The 14,540-nt window shown below is 44.3% G+C and overlaps 1 protein-coding gene across 1 annotated transcript in view; it reads left to right on the top strand.

Moving 5' to 3' along the window:
- The window catches only part of si:ch211-269e2.1 (cohesin subunit SA-2), a 126,015-nt gene that overhangs the window by 84,902 nt on the left and 26,573 nt on the right, over positions 1-14,540 (top strand). Inside the window, exons 14-18 of the mRNA XM_048597887.1 lie at positions 466-536; positions 1,938-2,025; positions 6,397-6,477; positions 8,359-8,451; positions 10,470-10,644. Of these exons, the coding sequence (XP_048453844.1) occupies positions 466-536; positions 1,938-2,025; positions 6,397-6,477; positions 8,359-8,451; positions 10,470-10,644 (508 nt within the window). The remainder of the gene's footprint in view (positions 1-465; positions 537-1,937; positions 2,026-6,396; positions 6,478-8,358; positions 8,452-10,469; positions 10,645-14,540) is intronic.

The raw sequence follows: 14,540 nt of genomic DNA, 5'->3' as shown, positions 1-14,540 counted from the left end.
TTTGTTTTTGTTCCCACTATAAAGTGACAGTCCAGCTGTCCATCTTTGCTGACTGTTGAAGAACTAGACCATGAAAAACAAAGGAAACATAGCAAATTAAATAAGACTGTTTACAGTGTTCACCACACACTCTCTCCCCTGTTGTGCCCACTGGTTGCGGGAGGCCATGGTAGGCATATAGGGCCAACTTCTCAAAATGTCTCAACTTGCTGTGCAATGAATTGTTTTTGGAGAGGTGATGACTTTGTTTCTGACAGTAATTCTGCAGCAGTGACAACCTGTAGACAGCCACTGGCATGTTAATCTGCACTTTTGCTGGCAATTTGGTTGAATGAGGAACAATGGGATAATGCTGCCATAGAATGCCCCTCCTCTTCTTCGAGCGAGTCTGTAAAACTGACCTGATGGTCTGACTTTGCTGCTGTAGTCCTTTCGTTATTCACACTATTATCTGTTGCTCAACAGGGAGGCCAATTTGGTGACACAGAATCTTACCAGATGTGGTGTGCTTTGAAAAGAATCACGACCTTCCACAAGTAAGTGAAACATTTAGCACTGGTAAGTGTCAGTTCATGTAACTGGAAGCTGTTTGATAAGATGTGTGTTGCTATGTTTCCCTCTTTAGTAGAGAAATCCAGTTAAAGACTGGAGAGAGAGACAGGAATGTGGAGTAATCAGATCAGCCATGATCTTCTTGAATGGTGGAATAGACTCAAGGGGCTGACAGGACTTCTCCTGGTCCTTCTCCTAATTCATACATTTTATGCAGACTCTATATGTTACATTTATCTCTTTATTGGATGGGAAGCAAATTGTATCTCAGCTTAAAGCAAGTGAGCCAAATATACTCTGTTACCATGCACTGTGATATCTGCTTTCCCTCTGCTGTTTTTGGGTGTTTATTTATTTTGTACTGATTTTCATTCTTGAAGATCTCGCCTCCTCAGGATATTGTGAGCGGCCATTTTTTTCATATGTCAGACCTGATTTTTAGCTTGTTCTCTTTCATAGAATCCTGAACTAGTATAGCGGGGTAAACTAACATTGTGGTCATTTTTCTGCGCTATTAATCTAGAGGCCTGACTTAATGATCCTTGGACATGAGTTTAAATTCAATTAGTTGAATAACTATGCAGTCTGGTTTACTACTGTTCTTTCAGAAAGGAAACCTGCCATTCTTTTATGGACAAGGCTATTTGTCAATCCAGATTGCAATGTTCTTCTTTATTTGTTCATGGGATGAGGGCGTCGCTGGCCGGACAGCAATTATTGTCCATCCCTAATTGCCCAGAGGGCAGTTAAGGGTCAACCACATTGCTGTGGGTCTGGAGACACATGTAGGCCAGACCAGGTAATGATGGCAGTTTTCTTCCCTAAAGGACATTCATGAACTGGATGGGTTAATCCAACAATTGGCAATGGGTTCATGGTCATCGTTAGACCATCTGCTGTGGTGGGATTCGAACCCGAGTGCCCAGGACATTATCTGGGTCTCTGGATTAACATTCCAGTGATAATACCACTAGGCCATCACCTCCCGTATGTAATTGATGCTTAACTTCCCTCGGCAATAGCCCAAAAACCGATACTTTTGTCTGAAGCATAATAAATACTGGCATTGTCAGTGATGCCTACATCTGTGAATGAATGAATGAAGATAAAGCCCAAAGGGAGATCCATCGGTGTTCTTCTTTTGAAGAACAGGTTAATTCTCCCTTCCACATATTCCCCTCCATTCTGTCATTTTGCGTTCTCCTCCAACTATTTATCCAATTCCCTTTGGAAAACGATTTGGAAAGGATTTCAGTTTGTGTACTCCTGTCTCACAGCGCTGTTGTGCTGGTGTTGCTGCAGTAAGTGAAACCCTGATGTAAAAGGTCATGTGAGAGCTTGGCTTTCTGACAAGGTGGCAAATTCCATTTTCTTCACTATTTCAGTGCTCATGATATAACTCGATGGAACCTGTTAAACAGCACCTGTAAACTGCTGAAGAGGGCCTTGGAGAATGGAAATGTACCTGACCAGGTGAGGCATGAACTACTACCATGACCATCTCTTGCAGAATATGTACATCTGCCTTACTTGTTAAATCACCGACTTTATATGTTTTGTGCAGATGTGAAGCAATTTCACCCTCAAACTGGTAGTTAGCACGAGTTGTAACGTGATTTATATGATGCATACAATTCATATTATACAGTGTGATACTTACAATGGATAGGGTCAGAGAAACTCAGAATAGGGCAGGTTCATAGAATCCCAACAGTGTGGAAACAGGCCCTTCGGTCCACACCGACCCTCAGAGCGTCCCACCCAGACCCATCCCCCTGTAACTCACCTAATCTAGGCATCCCTGAACACCACGGCTAACTTAGCATGGCCAATCCACCCAACCTGCACATCTTTGGACTGTGGGTGGAAACCAGAGCACCCGGAGGAAACCCACGCAGACATGGGGAGAATGTGCAAACTCCACACAGACAGTCTCCCAAGGGTGGAATTGAACCCGGGTCCCTGGCGCCATGAGTCAGCAGTGCTAACCGCTGAGCCACCGTGCCACCCCTAAACTCTGCATCGAGTTGCCGACTAGAGTTAGAGGAATGAATGCATTGGCATTGGGGAAGACAGATTAGAGATTGTGAAGTGCTGTGTATGAAAGGCTTTAAGGACAATATTGAACCAAATGGGGACACATTTGATGCTGATCTTTAGTTAGCGGGGTTGGGTCCTGATGTTGCTATGTAACATTTGACATGTACCACGGGGCAGCAGAAATTCTGATTGTATGCTCCAATAACCCAAAGATCGTAAGAACATCAGAAATTACCTTACCAGCCTGCCTCACCATTCAGGAGGGCACTGGATGATGATTTGGATAGAAATTTTGTGGAAGGGTATGGGAAAAATGCAGGACATTGGCACAAGGTGAAGATGCTCATTCATAGAGCTGAAGCAGGCATGATGGGCCAAATGGCCTCTTCTGCACCAAAACAATTTTTTTCATTCTCTCATGGGACATCAGCATCACTGGCTGGACCAGCATTTATTGTCCGTCTCTATTGCCCTTGCGATGTTGGTACCGAGCTGCCGCCTTGAACTCCTGCAGTTCAAATTCTGTAATTCTGTTGTTCTATAAGAATCATGGCTGATATACCCAAATCGGGCAGAATGAACAGAATTTTCCTTTCCCTGGAGGTGGCCCTGGAGATACTGACCCCCTTCACACCACCTCGTTTAATAAATTCTGGGCGAGAAGGTCAACCTTCTTGACTCATCATCAATTACAGCCTTTATCTTGTCAGCTCAACATCCCTGAGGGACCTCAACCAGCCTCCAGCCAGATTCCTTGACTTCCTGGTTGGAGAGAAAGGTGGTTCCTTTACCCAAGGCTGAAACTATGGCGACCTGCCTGCCAGGCTGAGAGGAGAGGCCCTGGTTTGTCTTCTCAAACTGCAGCACCTCGCATTTATCTGAATTAAACTCCACCTGCCATTCTTCGCCCCACTGGCCCAGCTGATCAAGATCCCATTGTACTTTTAGATAATCTTCTTCACTGTTTACTACACCACCAATTTTGGTGTCATCCACAAACTTACTAACTGTACCTTTTATGTTCTCATCCAAGTCGTTTATATAAGTGACGATAAGCAGTGGACCCAGCACCGATCCACTGGTCACCAATCTCCAGTCTGACCAACAACCCTCTACCACCAGCCTCTATCTCGTACAGTCAAGCCAGATTTGAGTACGATTGGCTAGCTCTCCCTGGATCCTATGTGATCTAATCTTACTAACCAGTATACCATGCGGAATCTTGCCGAAGATCTTGCTCACATCTGTGTAGACAACGCCTACCACTCTGGCTTCATCTATGTTCTTGGTCACCTCTTCAAAAAAATCAATCAAGTTTGTGAGATACAGTGAGATACAGATGCACAAAACCAGGCTGACTATCCCAAATGGATGTAGATCCTGTCTCTCGGAATCACCTAACCCGCCACTGACGTCAGGCTCACCCGGTCTGTAGTTCCCTGTTTCTTCCTTGCAGCCTTTCTTAAATAAAGGCACAACATTAGACACCCTCCAGTCCTCTGGCACCTCACCCATGGCTGCCAATGATAAAAATATCTCCGCTAGGGGCCCTGCAATTTCTTCCCTAGCTTCCCACAATGCCCTGGGATACACTTGGTCAGGTCATGATGACTTATCTACCTTCATGGATTTTGAGACCTGCAGCATCTCCTCTTCTGTGATGTGGACCCTTTTCAAGACATCACTAATTATTTCCCTAAGTTCCCTAGTTTCCATGTCTGTCTCCATGGTAAATACTGATATGAAATAACCATGTAGGCTCTCACACATCTGCTGTGGCTCCACACATAGATGGCCTCATTGATCTTTAAGGGGCCCTATTCTCTCTGTAGTCACTTTTTTGCCCTTAACGTACTTGTAGAATCTATTTGGATTCTCCTTAACCTTATCTGCCAAAGCTATCTCATGGCCCCTTTTCGCCCCCCTGATTTCCCTCTTAAGAATACTCCTATACTCCCTATACTGCTCAAGGGTATCACTTGATCCCAGCTGTGTATACCCTTATTTATGCCTCTTTCTCTTTCTTGACCAGAACTTCAATATATCTAAAAGCCGAAAGAACTGTGGATGCTGTAAATCAGGAACAAAAACAAAGTTGCTGGAAAAGCTCAGCAGGTCTGGCAGCATCTGTGAAGGAAAAAACAGAGTTAACGTTTCGGGTCCGGTGTTCTGTTCTGAGGAAGGGTCACCGGACCTGAAACGTTAACTCTGTCTTTTCCTTCACAGATGCTGCCAGACCTGCTGAGCTTTTCCAGCAATTTCTGTTTTTATTCCTCAATATATCTAGTCATCCAACATTCTCTGCTCCTGCCAGCCTTCCAGTCCACACTGACAAGAACGTGCTGTCCCTGAACTCTCATTATCTCAGCTTTGAAATCTTCCCACTTGCAAGATGTCCCGTTACCTCCCCCAATCAACTTTAATGTTTCTGACTCTTCATCAGAAGCTCTGACCCCTGTCTTGGTCAAGGTTCTATCTGCCTTTAATAATCAATCACCTTGCCTGCACTGCCTTCTAGGAAGGGAGTTGCAAAGACTCAAGATCTTTTGGGGGAAATTATCTCTCCTCATCGCAGTCTTCAACGGGGGAAATTTCATATTTAAACAAAAACAGAAATTGCTGGGGAAACTCGGCAGGTCTGGCAACATCTGTGGAGAGAGAAATAGATTATGTTTTAAGTTGAGTGACACTTCAGAACTGGACTCGAAACATTAACTCCGATTTCCCTCGGCAGATGCTGCCAGGTCTGCTGAGTTTCGGATTTACTCCTTCTGCAGTTCTTTGTTTTACTTTTACTTTTAAACTTTGCCCGCTGTGAGTAGACTTTTAACCATTGTAAATGGGATAGAAAGCGTTGATATTGAGGAGTGCCAGAATAACCACTCACTGTGATGTTGTCTTACGAACCTATGGGCAGAACAGCTTAGAGTCTCGAAGGAGTGAAATCTAACAGCAGGTCCTCCTCCAAATCTCTAAATCAGTGTGTATCATATCAATGTAACTTGTGACTAATTGCTAACATGTAATAAACTATGTCTTGTTAATGACAAAATCCTCTTCTAGTTAGACCAGGAAGTGGACTGGGCAGCACAGTGGCTCAGTGGTTGGCACTGCTGACTCGCAGCGTCAGGGACCCGGGCTCGATTCCAGCCTCAGGCGACTGTCTGTGTAGAGCTTGTATATTCTCCCCCTGTCTCTAAAATGCTGGGAGTAGCGGGGCTACACGTTGAGGCTGGGGTGGGTCTTGTTATTTCTTGCACTCTGCCCTATCCGTAAAGCCACACACTACCACGGTCCAAAGATGTGCAGGCTAGGTGGTTTGGCCATGCTAAATTGCCCACAGTGTACAGGGATGTGTAGGTGAGTTGGATTAGCCATGGGAAATGCAGGGTTACAGGGATAGGGTAGGGGGTTGGGTCTGGGTGGGATTCTGTCTGAAGGGTCAGTGTGAACTTGATGGGCTGAATGGCTTGTTTTCCACACTGTAGGTATTTCCTCTACCAAGGTGGTCCTGTTGATCCATACACTGAAAGAAGTTGGTGACAGCAAAACTAATGCATGGAGAGGTGCAGACTTAGCTGCACGTAGACACCCTTTGCAAATATCGAAGCAAACTACTCCGTTCAAGGGCAATTAAGGACATGTAACAAATGTTGGCCTTGACAGTGATCTTTTACAGGGATAAAGAAAAAAGCATATGCACTCTGACTTCAATGAATCACAAACCGACATTGATTAAGCCCCATTAACTTTTAAGATAATGTAAAAGATGATGTTTACAAATGTGTTTCCCTGTTTTTGCAGATTATCGTTCAGGCAATCCTCTGCAGTTATTATTATGTCATGTGGCAGCTGTCAAAAGTGTCTGAAAGCAACACCTCCAAGGTACAGGGATGTGAGCCTTTCCTTGTTGTTTTTGGATCAGATACAAACATATGAAGAAGGAACAGCTGTAGGCCATTCAGCCCCTCATGAGTGCTCCACCATTCAATAAGATCATGGCTGGTCTGATTATAAACTCAAATCCACATTCCAACCTGCCTCTAATAACCTTTCACCTCCTTGCTCAACAAGAAAATACCTATCTCTGCCTTAAAAATATTCAAGGACTCTGATTCTGTCAGCTTTTCAGGAAGTGAGTTCCAAACGCTCATAACCCTCTGAGAGAGAAAAAAAATGCCTGTTCTGTTTATACGGGTGACCCCATAATTTTTAAACAGTGACTCCTAGTCCTAGATTCTCCCAAAAGAGGAGACACCCTCTCCATATTTACCTTGCCAAGATCCCTCAGGACCTTACATGAAGTCATTTCACCTGACGAAGCCACAACTCGTGATTTCAGACAAACCTGTTGGACTATAACCTGGTGTCGTGCAACTTCTGACTTTGTCTGCCCCAGTCCAACACCTTCACCTCCACATCAAACCTTCAGGAGATACAAGCCTCGGTTTTTCCTTCTAGGAGAACAGGTTTAGTCTAGTCAACCTTGTCTGAACTACTTCCAATGCTTTCACATCCTTCTATTAATGAAGTGAACAATACTGTACATTGTATTCTGGATTTGGTCTCACCAGTATAACTGAAACATAACCTCCCTACTTCTATATCCAATTATACTCAGACTAAATAATAATATTCCGTTAGCTTTCCTAATTACTTGTTGTACCTGCGGTCTAACCTTTTGTGATTTGTGCAAAATGACTGAGGACATCTCTGCATCTCAGACCTTTGTTAATAATATGAACAAAACATAGAACATAGAACAGTACAGCACAGTGCAGGCCCTTCAGCTCACGATGTTGTGCCGACCTATTACCCTACTCTAAGATCAAACTACCCTGCATATCCTACATTATACTACCATCCATGTGCCTATCCAAGAGTCGCTTAAATGTCTCTGTGTGCTGCAACAGAAACAGAAATTGCTGGAGAAACTCAGCAGGTTTGGCAGCATCAGTTCTGTAGAAGTGTCATTGGACTCTGCTTTCATTTTACAGATGCTGCCAGACCTGTTGGGTTCCTCCAGCAATTTGTGTTTTTGTTTCATATTTCCAGTCTCTGCAGTTCTTTATTTTATGTTAATAATATGCTACTTTATCGTCCTACCTACCAAAATGGACAATTTTACATAATCTCACTTTAAAATGCATTTGCCACATCTTTGGCACTCAATTAATCTATCTGTAACCCTTTGTAGCCTCATTATAACCTTTTCACTTAAAAAAAGAGCAGGGATTGTCACTCTGTTAAGATACAACATGAACTGCTGAGCTCTCTATTTGCACAGAAAGAGGCCATTTGGCACATCTCGGCTGCTTTGATTCTTTTCCAAGAGATTTCCCACAAATTGTGCTCCCCAGCCCTTACCCATACCCCTGCAATTATTTTTCAAGTATATCTCCAAATCCCTGCTGCGAATAGAGGATAGTTGCTCTGTACCTATCATTGCCAAAACTGCCCAGAATTTTGTACACCTATAATTAAATATCTCCTTGTCCCTCTGTGATCTAAGGAGAATAACTGAAGTTGGGTGATGTTATGGAAGTGGGTGTAACTAATCTTAGTGATGGAATGAGTGTATGATCATAAGACTTGCTTATCAGCTCTCACAGGTGGGCTGTGTTAATGCTCTCCCACACCTTTTTGCCATTGGGTTGACGTGATCTTCAAAGAAGCTAATCGGAAAATCGCAACAACGCAAAGCAGACACAGGATGTTCCCCTTGTTTTTTCTTTCTGGTCTAAAGCTTGTTTTCTTTCTGTCCAGAGCATGAAGGTGTCGCTGAGGAAGCAGATGAGGGGTTTCTGCCACATTTGCAGACAGTTCCTAAATAATCCCAGCAGCACCGTCAAAGAGCAGGTCAGTGTGGACAAGGTCATCTCGAAGAGGCCTAGTGAGCAGGCTTCACGGCCCATGTAGAGTCAGCAGCCACAGACTGGACAGGTTCACCTCTGGTAGAATGGCACAGAAGTCGCAACATGGGAAAGCAGGCCGCTCGGCCCAACTGTCTCCTGTTGGCTCCTATATGCGCTGGGATTGAGTGGTTCTCATTACTTTGCTTTCTTTCAACGCCGTCTAAAATGCCGGGAGTAGTAGGGCTACATTGCCAAGGCTGGGTTGGGTCTTTTGTTGTTTCTTGCGCTCTGCCCTATCTGTAAAGCCACGCTCTACCATTAGACTAAACTGTTAGCTTTTCATTATTTATTCACAGGATTGCTGACCATTAAGTGCCTTTGAGACAGGAGTGGCGAGCTGTCTTCTGGAATGCTGCAGTCCATTCAGTGTTGACATTTGACTTTTTTTTAATAGTGGCTTGACAACACTGTTGCCGAGCAGTCACAAGTCGTTGCTATGGTTCTGGAGTCACATGTGGTTCAGCTGGTTTGTGTCCAGCTGCTGACAGCATTAATAAACCAGATGGGTTAAAATAGTTTCATGACCTTGGGTCATGGCAATATCATTTCATCCCAGATGTTTTAGCCAACCTGTGCGGACATGTTATGACACAGCTCTGGAGAAGATGGGACTTGAACCCAGGCCTCCTGGCCCGGAGATAGGGACGTTATCACTGCATCACAAGAGCCCCCGTCATTCCAGATTTATATGTTGTTGACTTTAGTTTCCACCAGATACTGTGATGCTATTTGAATCCAGTCCCAGAGCATTGGTCTGGGCCTTTGAGTCAGTGGTCCTCTAATATTACCAGCAGGGGGCATCATGTGGGGCAGTGGGTAGTACCTGTGCCTCTGGGTGGATTCAAATCCCACTCAAAGACTTGTGTCAAGGAAGCCGTGTTCATGTCATTAATTGATTACCCACCTGTAGATTCATCCAATTCTGCAGACAACAGGCAGTAAAAGTATGGTCAGCCATACTTGATGTGGAGTGGTGCCTTGTCAGCTATAGCTGCTAGAACGAGATCAGGGAGCCTTTCTTCGATTTATTCTTTCATAGGATGTGGGCGTCACATTTGTTGCCTGTCCTCGAGTGCCCTTGAACGGAGTGACTTGCTGGGCCATTTCTGAGGGAATTTGAGTTAACCACATTCTGGAGTCACATGTAGGCCGGACTAGGTGACGATGACAGATTTCCTTCCCTGAAGGACATTAGCGAACCAGACAGGATTTACCGCCAATCGATGACAGTTCCACCGTCTAGACAACTGGGACTAGCTTTCAGTTCTGGATGTTTTTCTTTATATTAATTAACCAAATTTAAATCCTACCAGCAGCCACAGTGGGACTTGAACCTGTGTCCCCGAGAATAAAGCTATGCTTTACCAGTCCAGCGATCGGTTCCAGCAAAAACAAAGTGAACTCCAGCAGAGGTGGGGTGGGTGTCCTTCATTTCCCTCATGGGGCTCAGGAAGTGAACCAGAAGAATCACAGATTACCCCCCCGATGCTCCCTATCCTGGAGGCCGATTGGAATCTGCCAACTTTCACCTGAGGATTGGATTGGAGTATGAGCAGCACTTTGGCGGGGTTTGCCAACTCTAGTTGGAGAGATTCCTGAAGATTTTATCACAGGCCCTTTTACCTTCACCGCTCACCTCCTTCCCTGCCAGAGACATACAGCACTTTTATAACTCATGAAGATTTCAAAGAAAGTAAATAGAAAAATTACACGTAAATTTGAAATGGATGCAATGTTTTCGCTGGGCTTTATTTGAAGTGATGACTGGGGATTAATGTTTAAATTCAAGGTTCAAATCTTCAGGTGATGTTGGAAACTCCATTCCTTTGCCAATAGGCGGAGTTCAATGGGTTCTTAAAGCCTAGCTAATAATTTGTGGAAGAATCAATGCGTCCCACTCTATCCAACTCCCACGCGCTGTGTGTTTTACAATGGCTGAAAGATGTTTATGTCCCTCTCCAGGCCTTCGTCATTCTGTGTGATCTCCTGTTGGTTTTCAGCCACGAGGAACCACCCAGTGGCTCTGAAATGGTCGAGCCATTTGCGTACATCCCAGAGCTGTCCTTGCAGACGGAGCTTGTGACCTTCGTCCTGGATCATGTTTTTATAGCCCAAGACAACGAACACCCTGACAACGGTAAGCTCTGGTGCCGTCAGCTACTCCTCTGAACCTAAACCCCCCCCCCGACTTTATTTATTCTTTCATGGGATGTGGGTGTCGCGGTCAATTTGTTGCCTGATGCCCTTGAACCGAGTGCCCTGAAAGGCCCTTTTCAGAGGACATTTGAGAGTCTATTGTTGTGGGCCTGAAGTCACGTGTAGGCCTGACTGGGTACGACTGGCAGATTTCCTTCCCTAAAGGATATTAATAAACCCACTGTATCCTTACGGCAATCAATGATTGTTTCTGGGTCACTATTATGGAAGTTAGCTTCATATTCCAGTTTATTCTTTAAATCGAAATTCTACCAGCTGCCATGGTGGGATTTGAAGCCCATGAAGCCAGGACTCCTAGCCTGGGACTGGATCACTTGATAACTTGTACTATTCCAGGATTCAGAGCTCCCAAACTTTGATGCCAGGGCTCCTTGTGCTTTGAGAGCGCTTTAATGTATTTTTGCAACTCACAGCGTTGCTGCTCCGTCCAAGGTCAAACAGAGTTCTCTTCCTGTCCTGAAGTTGTTGACTTCCAACCAGGGGAAAAAAAAACAAAGTGCTGGAGAAGCTCAGCAGTCTGGCAGCATCTGTGGAGAGAGAAACAAAGTTAACTTTTAACCCCAGTGTGACTCTTCTTCAGAAGAAGAACTCCAAAGAGTTTTGTCACAAAGTTCCAGGAGTTTCAGTCTAAGGGTCGGATTGAATTGGAAATGTTAACTGTTTCGCTCTCTACAGAAGCTGCCGGTCCTCCTGGGTTTCTGCAGTGCTTTTCAGTTTCAGATTTCCAGCGTCTGCAGGACTTTGATTTCGACCTGGGGCTTGATTCCTTGAGCTTCCTCTGCTGTCTCATCCTCCCCCTGTGAAGCCAGGCAGCAGGCAGTTTTCTCCTCTAGGGGGCAGTGGTTGGCCCAGCTCTCACCTGGCGCCAGATGTGAGTCACTGAGGAGCAATTGGTCAAGAATCCATGGTACTGTGATCACTGTGGTGTCCTGGGATTCCCCAGCTGAGATCCATTGAAATGGCAAAGACTAGTGATCTAACCTGGCCCCTTCTGACTGTCTTTGCTTCCTTCTCTGCAACTGTCTGCGCTGTGCTATTAATAACTGGGCTCTCCAGGGGATCATCTCTTAATTTGTAAAACAAACCACGTGGCTGCTGTCTACAGTCAGGGTATTGACTCTGTATTTGATCATAACCATCACAATAATGGCAACACTGAAAATGCATTCATTTGGCTGGAAGGCATGTAGGGATGTCCTGAAGTTATGAAACGTTGCATTTGCCTTCCAAACGACCAACTGAGCCAGCACGTTAGCCTTAACATAATCTTGAACTTGGACTCCCAAGTCCCTTTGTGCTTCAGATTTGCAAAGCTTTCTCTATTTAGAAAATAGGCTATGCATCTATTCTTCCTAGCAAAATGCAGAACCTCACACTTTACTACATTGTATTCCATCTGCCATATATTTCATTAGCCTGTCTCTAATCAACATTTAGGTCAAGGTACTTCTGATTAAACTATTTACTCACTTAGATTTAAAAAGAATATTTACTGTCTTATCATTAGAATGGTTAGAGCACAGTAAGAGGCCATTTACTTCTTCTGTCCTCACCAGATCTCTGCAAGAATAACTTGGCGAGCCCATCATTGGACAATTCTTTCCCATTTATGTGTGTAGTTTGTAGGATGAACACCAGGTGGCAGCCACACTGCACACCTACTTTATTTTTGTCTCTTTCAGGTAAGGCTGAAGATTGAGTGACAATCTTTCTGTCCACACTGGGGAATTACAGAGGTCATTGGAGCTGTTTCGGGTCACTCTGCACAAGTTTACTGTGGAGACTCCCAATTTTTCTACTCTAGATTTTTATAAATGTAGACATAATGGTGTTTTTTTTCAAGGCACAAGTTCCTGAACCCAAAGGGCTGATTGGAAACATAGAAATTATGGAATAGGAGTTTTTAAAAAAAATTATTCATTTTGTGGGATGTGGGGTGTTTCTGGCTGGGCCAGTGTTTATTGCCTGCCCCTAGTTGCCCTTGAGAAGGTGGTGATGAGCTGCCTTCTTGAACCGCTGTAAGCCATTCGGCCCCTCAAGCCTGCTCCGCCATTCAGTATGATCATGGCTGATCATCTAACTCAGTCCCCTGTTCTCGCTTTCTCCATGCCCCCATAAAGATCCCTTTAGCCCTAAGAACTGTATTCGATTTGAAGTTTTGAGTTACATCAGACAATTAATTTATATTCTGGGGAATCAAATTAAAAGCAAATCAAATTAAATAAAAATGAACAAATTCAGCTGGAATCAGGGAAATGGTAGACAACACACTAAAAGAATGAATATTAAATTGAAATAATATTAAAAGTGCAAACCATCACGCTAGTCGTATTTTTATAGAATTTATTTCAATTTCAGCTGGTAGTTTTGGATATGGGCAGCTCATTTGTGTGAGAGGCTAGGATGTGTAACTTCAGGATTAAACCCTTCTAGTGACTGAGACTCCTCCCTCTGTCAGCCATGGCCAGGGCAGCATCCTGCTCAAAGGTAAAGGCAGATGCAAAGTATTAATTTAACACCTCAGCCATGCCTCTTGTCTCTAAATGTAAATCCCCTTTTTGGTCCCTAATTAGTCCTACTCATTGCGCTATTGATGTGCTTACAGAAGACTTTATGATTTTCCCTTTTGTTAGCTGCCAGGCTTTTATTGTAATAATCCCTCTTGGCTTCTCTTATTTGCCTCCTTTCTGAGCCTTCTGTACTGACCTTGGCTCTCAATTGTATTTACCCCTATTTGCTATCCTTCATATCTTCCAATTTCTGTACTTGCTCATACAAGGCACTGGCAGTAATCTGGAGATTGCTTTTGAGGTCCTGCTTACTAACTTTCTATCTAGCTCCCTTAATTCCAATTGCAAGACCACTTCCCCATTCCTCTATATGTGGACTGTGACCTCTGGTGGTTTGGCCTCCCCCAGAAGAATGATGTGTAGCTATTCTGTTACATTCCAGACTCGAGCACCATGGAAGGAGGGGTGGGAGAGGGTTGCGAGGAGTGGTATGGTGGCAGGGGGTTATGTTGCAGTTTGGACCAGCCCACTATCAGCAGCAGGGCCTTTTCAGGCTACCAGAGTTGGTAGAACACACCTTGATGAATACACACATATAAATGAGAGCCCATAGCAGTCAGTGACAGTGTAAACACTGGAAAGATCAGTAGGTAACATCATAACCTTGAAAAAGTACTTGGATGTGCATTTGAAGTGCTGTACAAACAAAGCTATGGGCCTGGTGTGTATAAGTGGTACTGGTGTAGGAGATGGTGTATTTTTGGTGGTACATGCTTAATGGACATCTCCAGTACTATATGATTCTAATCAGATAGTGAGGTTAAGTTGTTGATGTGAGATGCTGTAAATCAGTTAACAACATGTTAGCCACGCCTTTGACAGGTTAATTGTGGCTAGGATATGTGGAGACATTGGTATAGTTGTAATGTCACTGGACTGATAACCCACAGCCAATTTTCTGGGCACAGGGGTTCGAAACTCACCATGGCAGAATAGCCAGCATAATTGTAGCCAGTGTCAACTGTTGTAAAAGTCCCCTGGTTCACTAACATCCTTTAGGGAAGGAAAACCGCCCTCCTTACCTAGTCTACATGTGACTCCAGACCCACAGCAATGTGCTTAACTCTTAAATGGCTCTCAGGGCAGTTAGGGATGGGCAATACATGCTGACCTAGCCAGAGACACCCACATTCTGTGAGCAAAGTTAAAATAAAAGATGCTTGGAGAACAGCCTTGTTTTGGGACTTGAACTTAAAGCCATCTGATTCAGAAGGATATAGCTACCACTGAGCCAAGGCTGCTGCAG

This window comes from Rhincodon typus, chromosome 6 (assembly GCF_021869965.1).
Source record: "Rhincodon typus isolate 14 chromosome 6, sRhiTyp1.1, whole genome shotgun sequence".
Classification (NCBI taxonomy): Eukaryota; Metazoa; Chordata; class Chondrichthyes; order Orectolobiformes; family Rhincodontidae; genus Rhincodon; species Rhincodon typus.
Note: the sequence above shows the minus strand (reverse complement) of the source record. Positions and strands in the feature narration are given on the sequence as shown.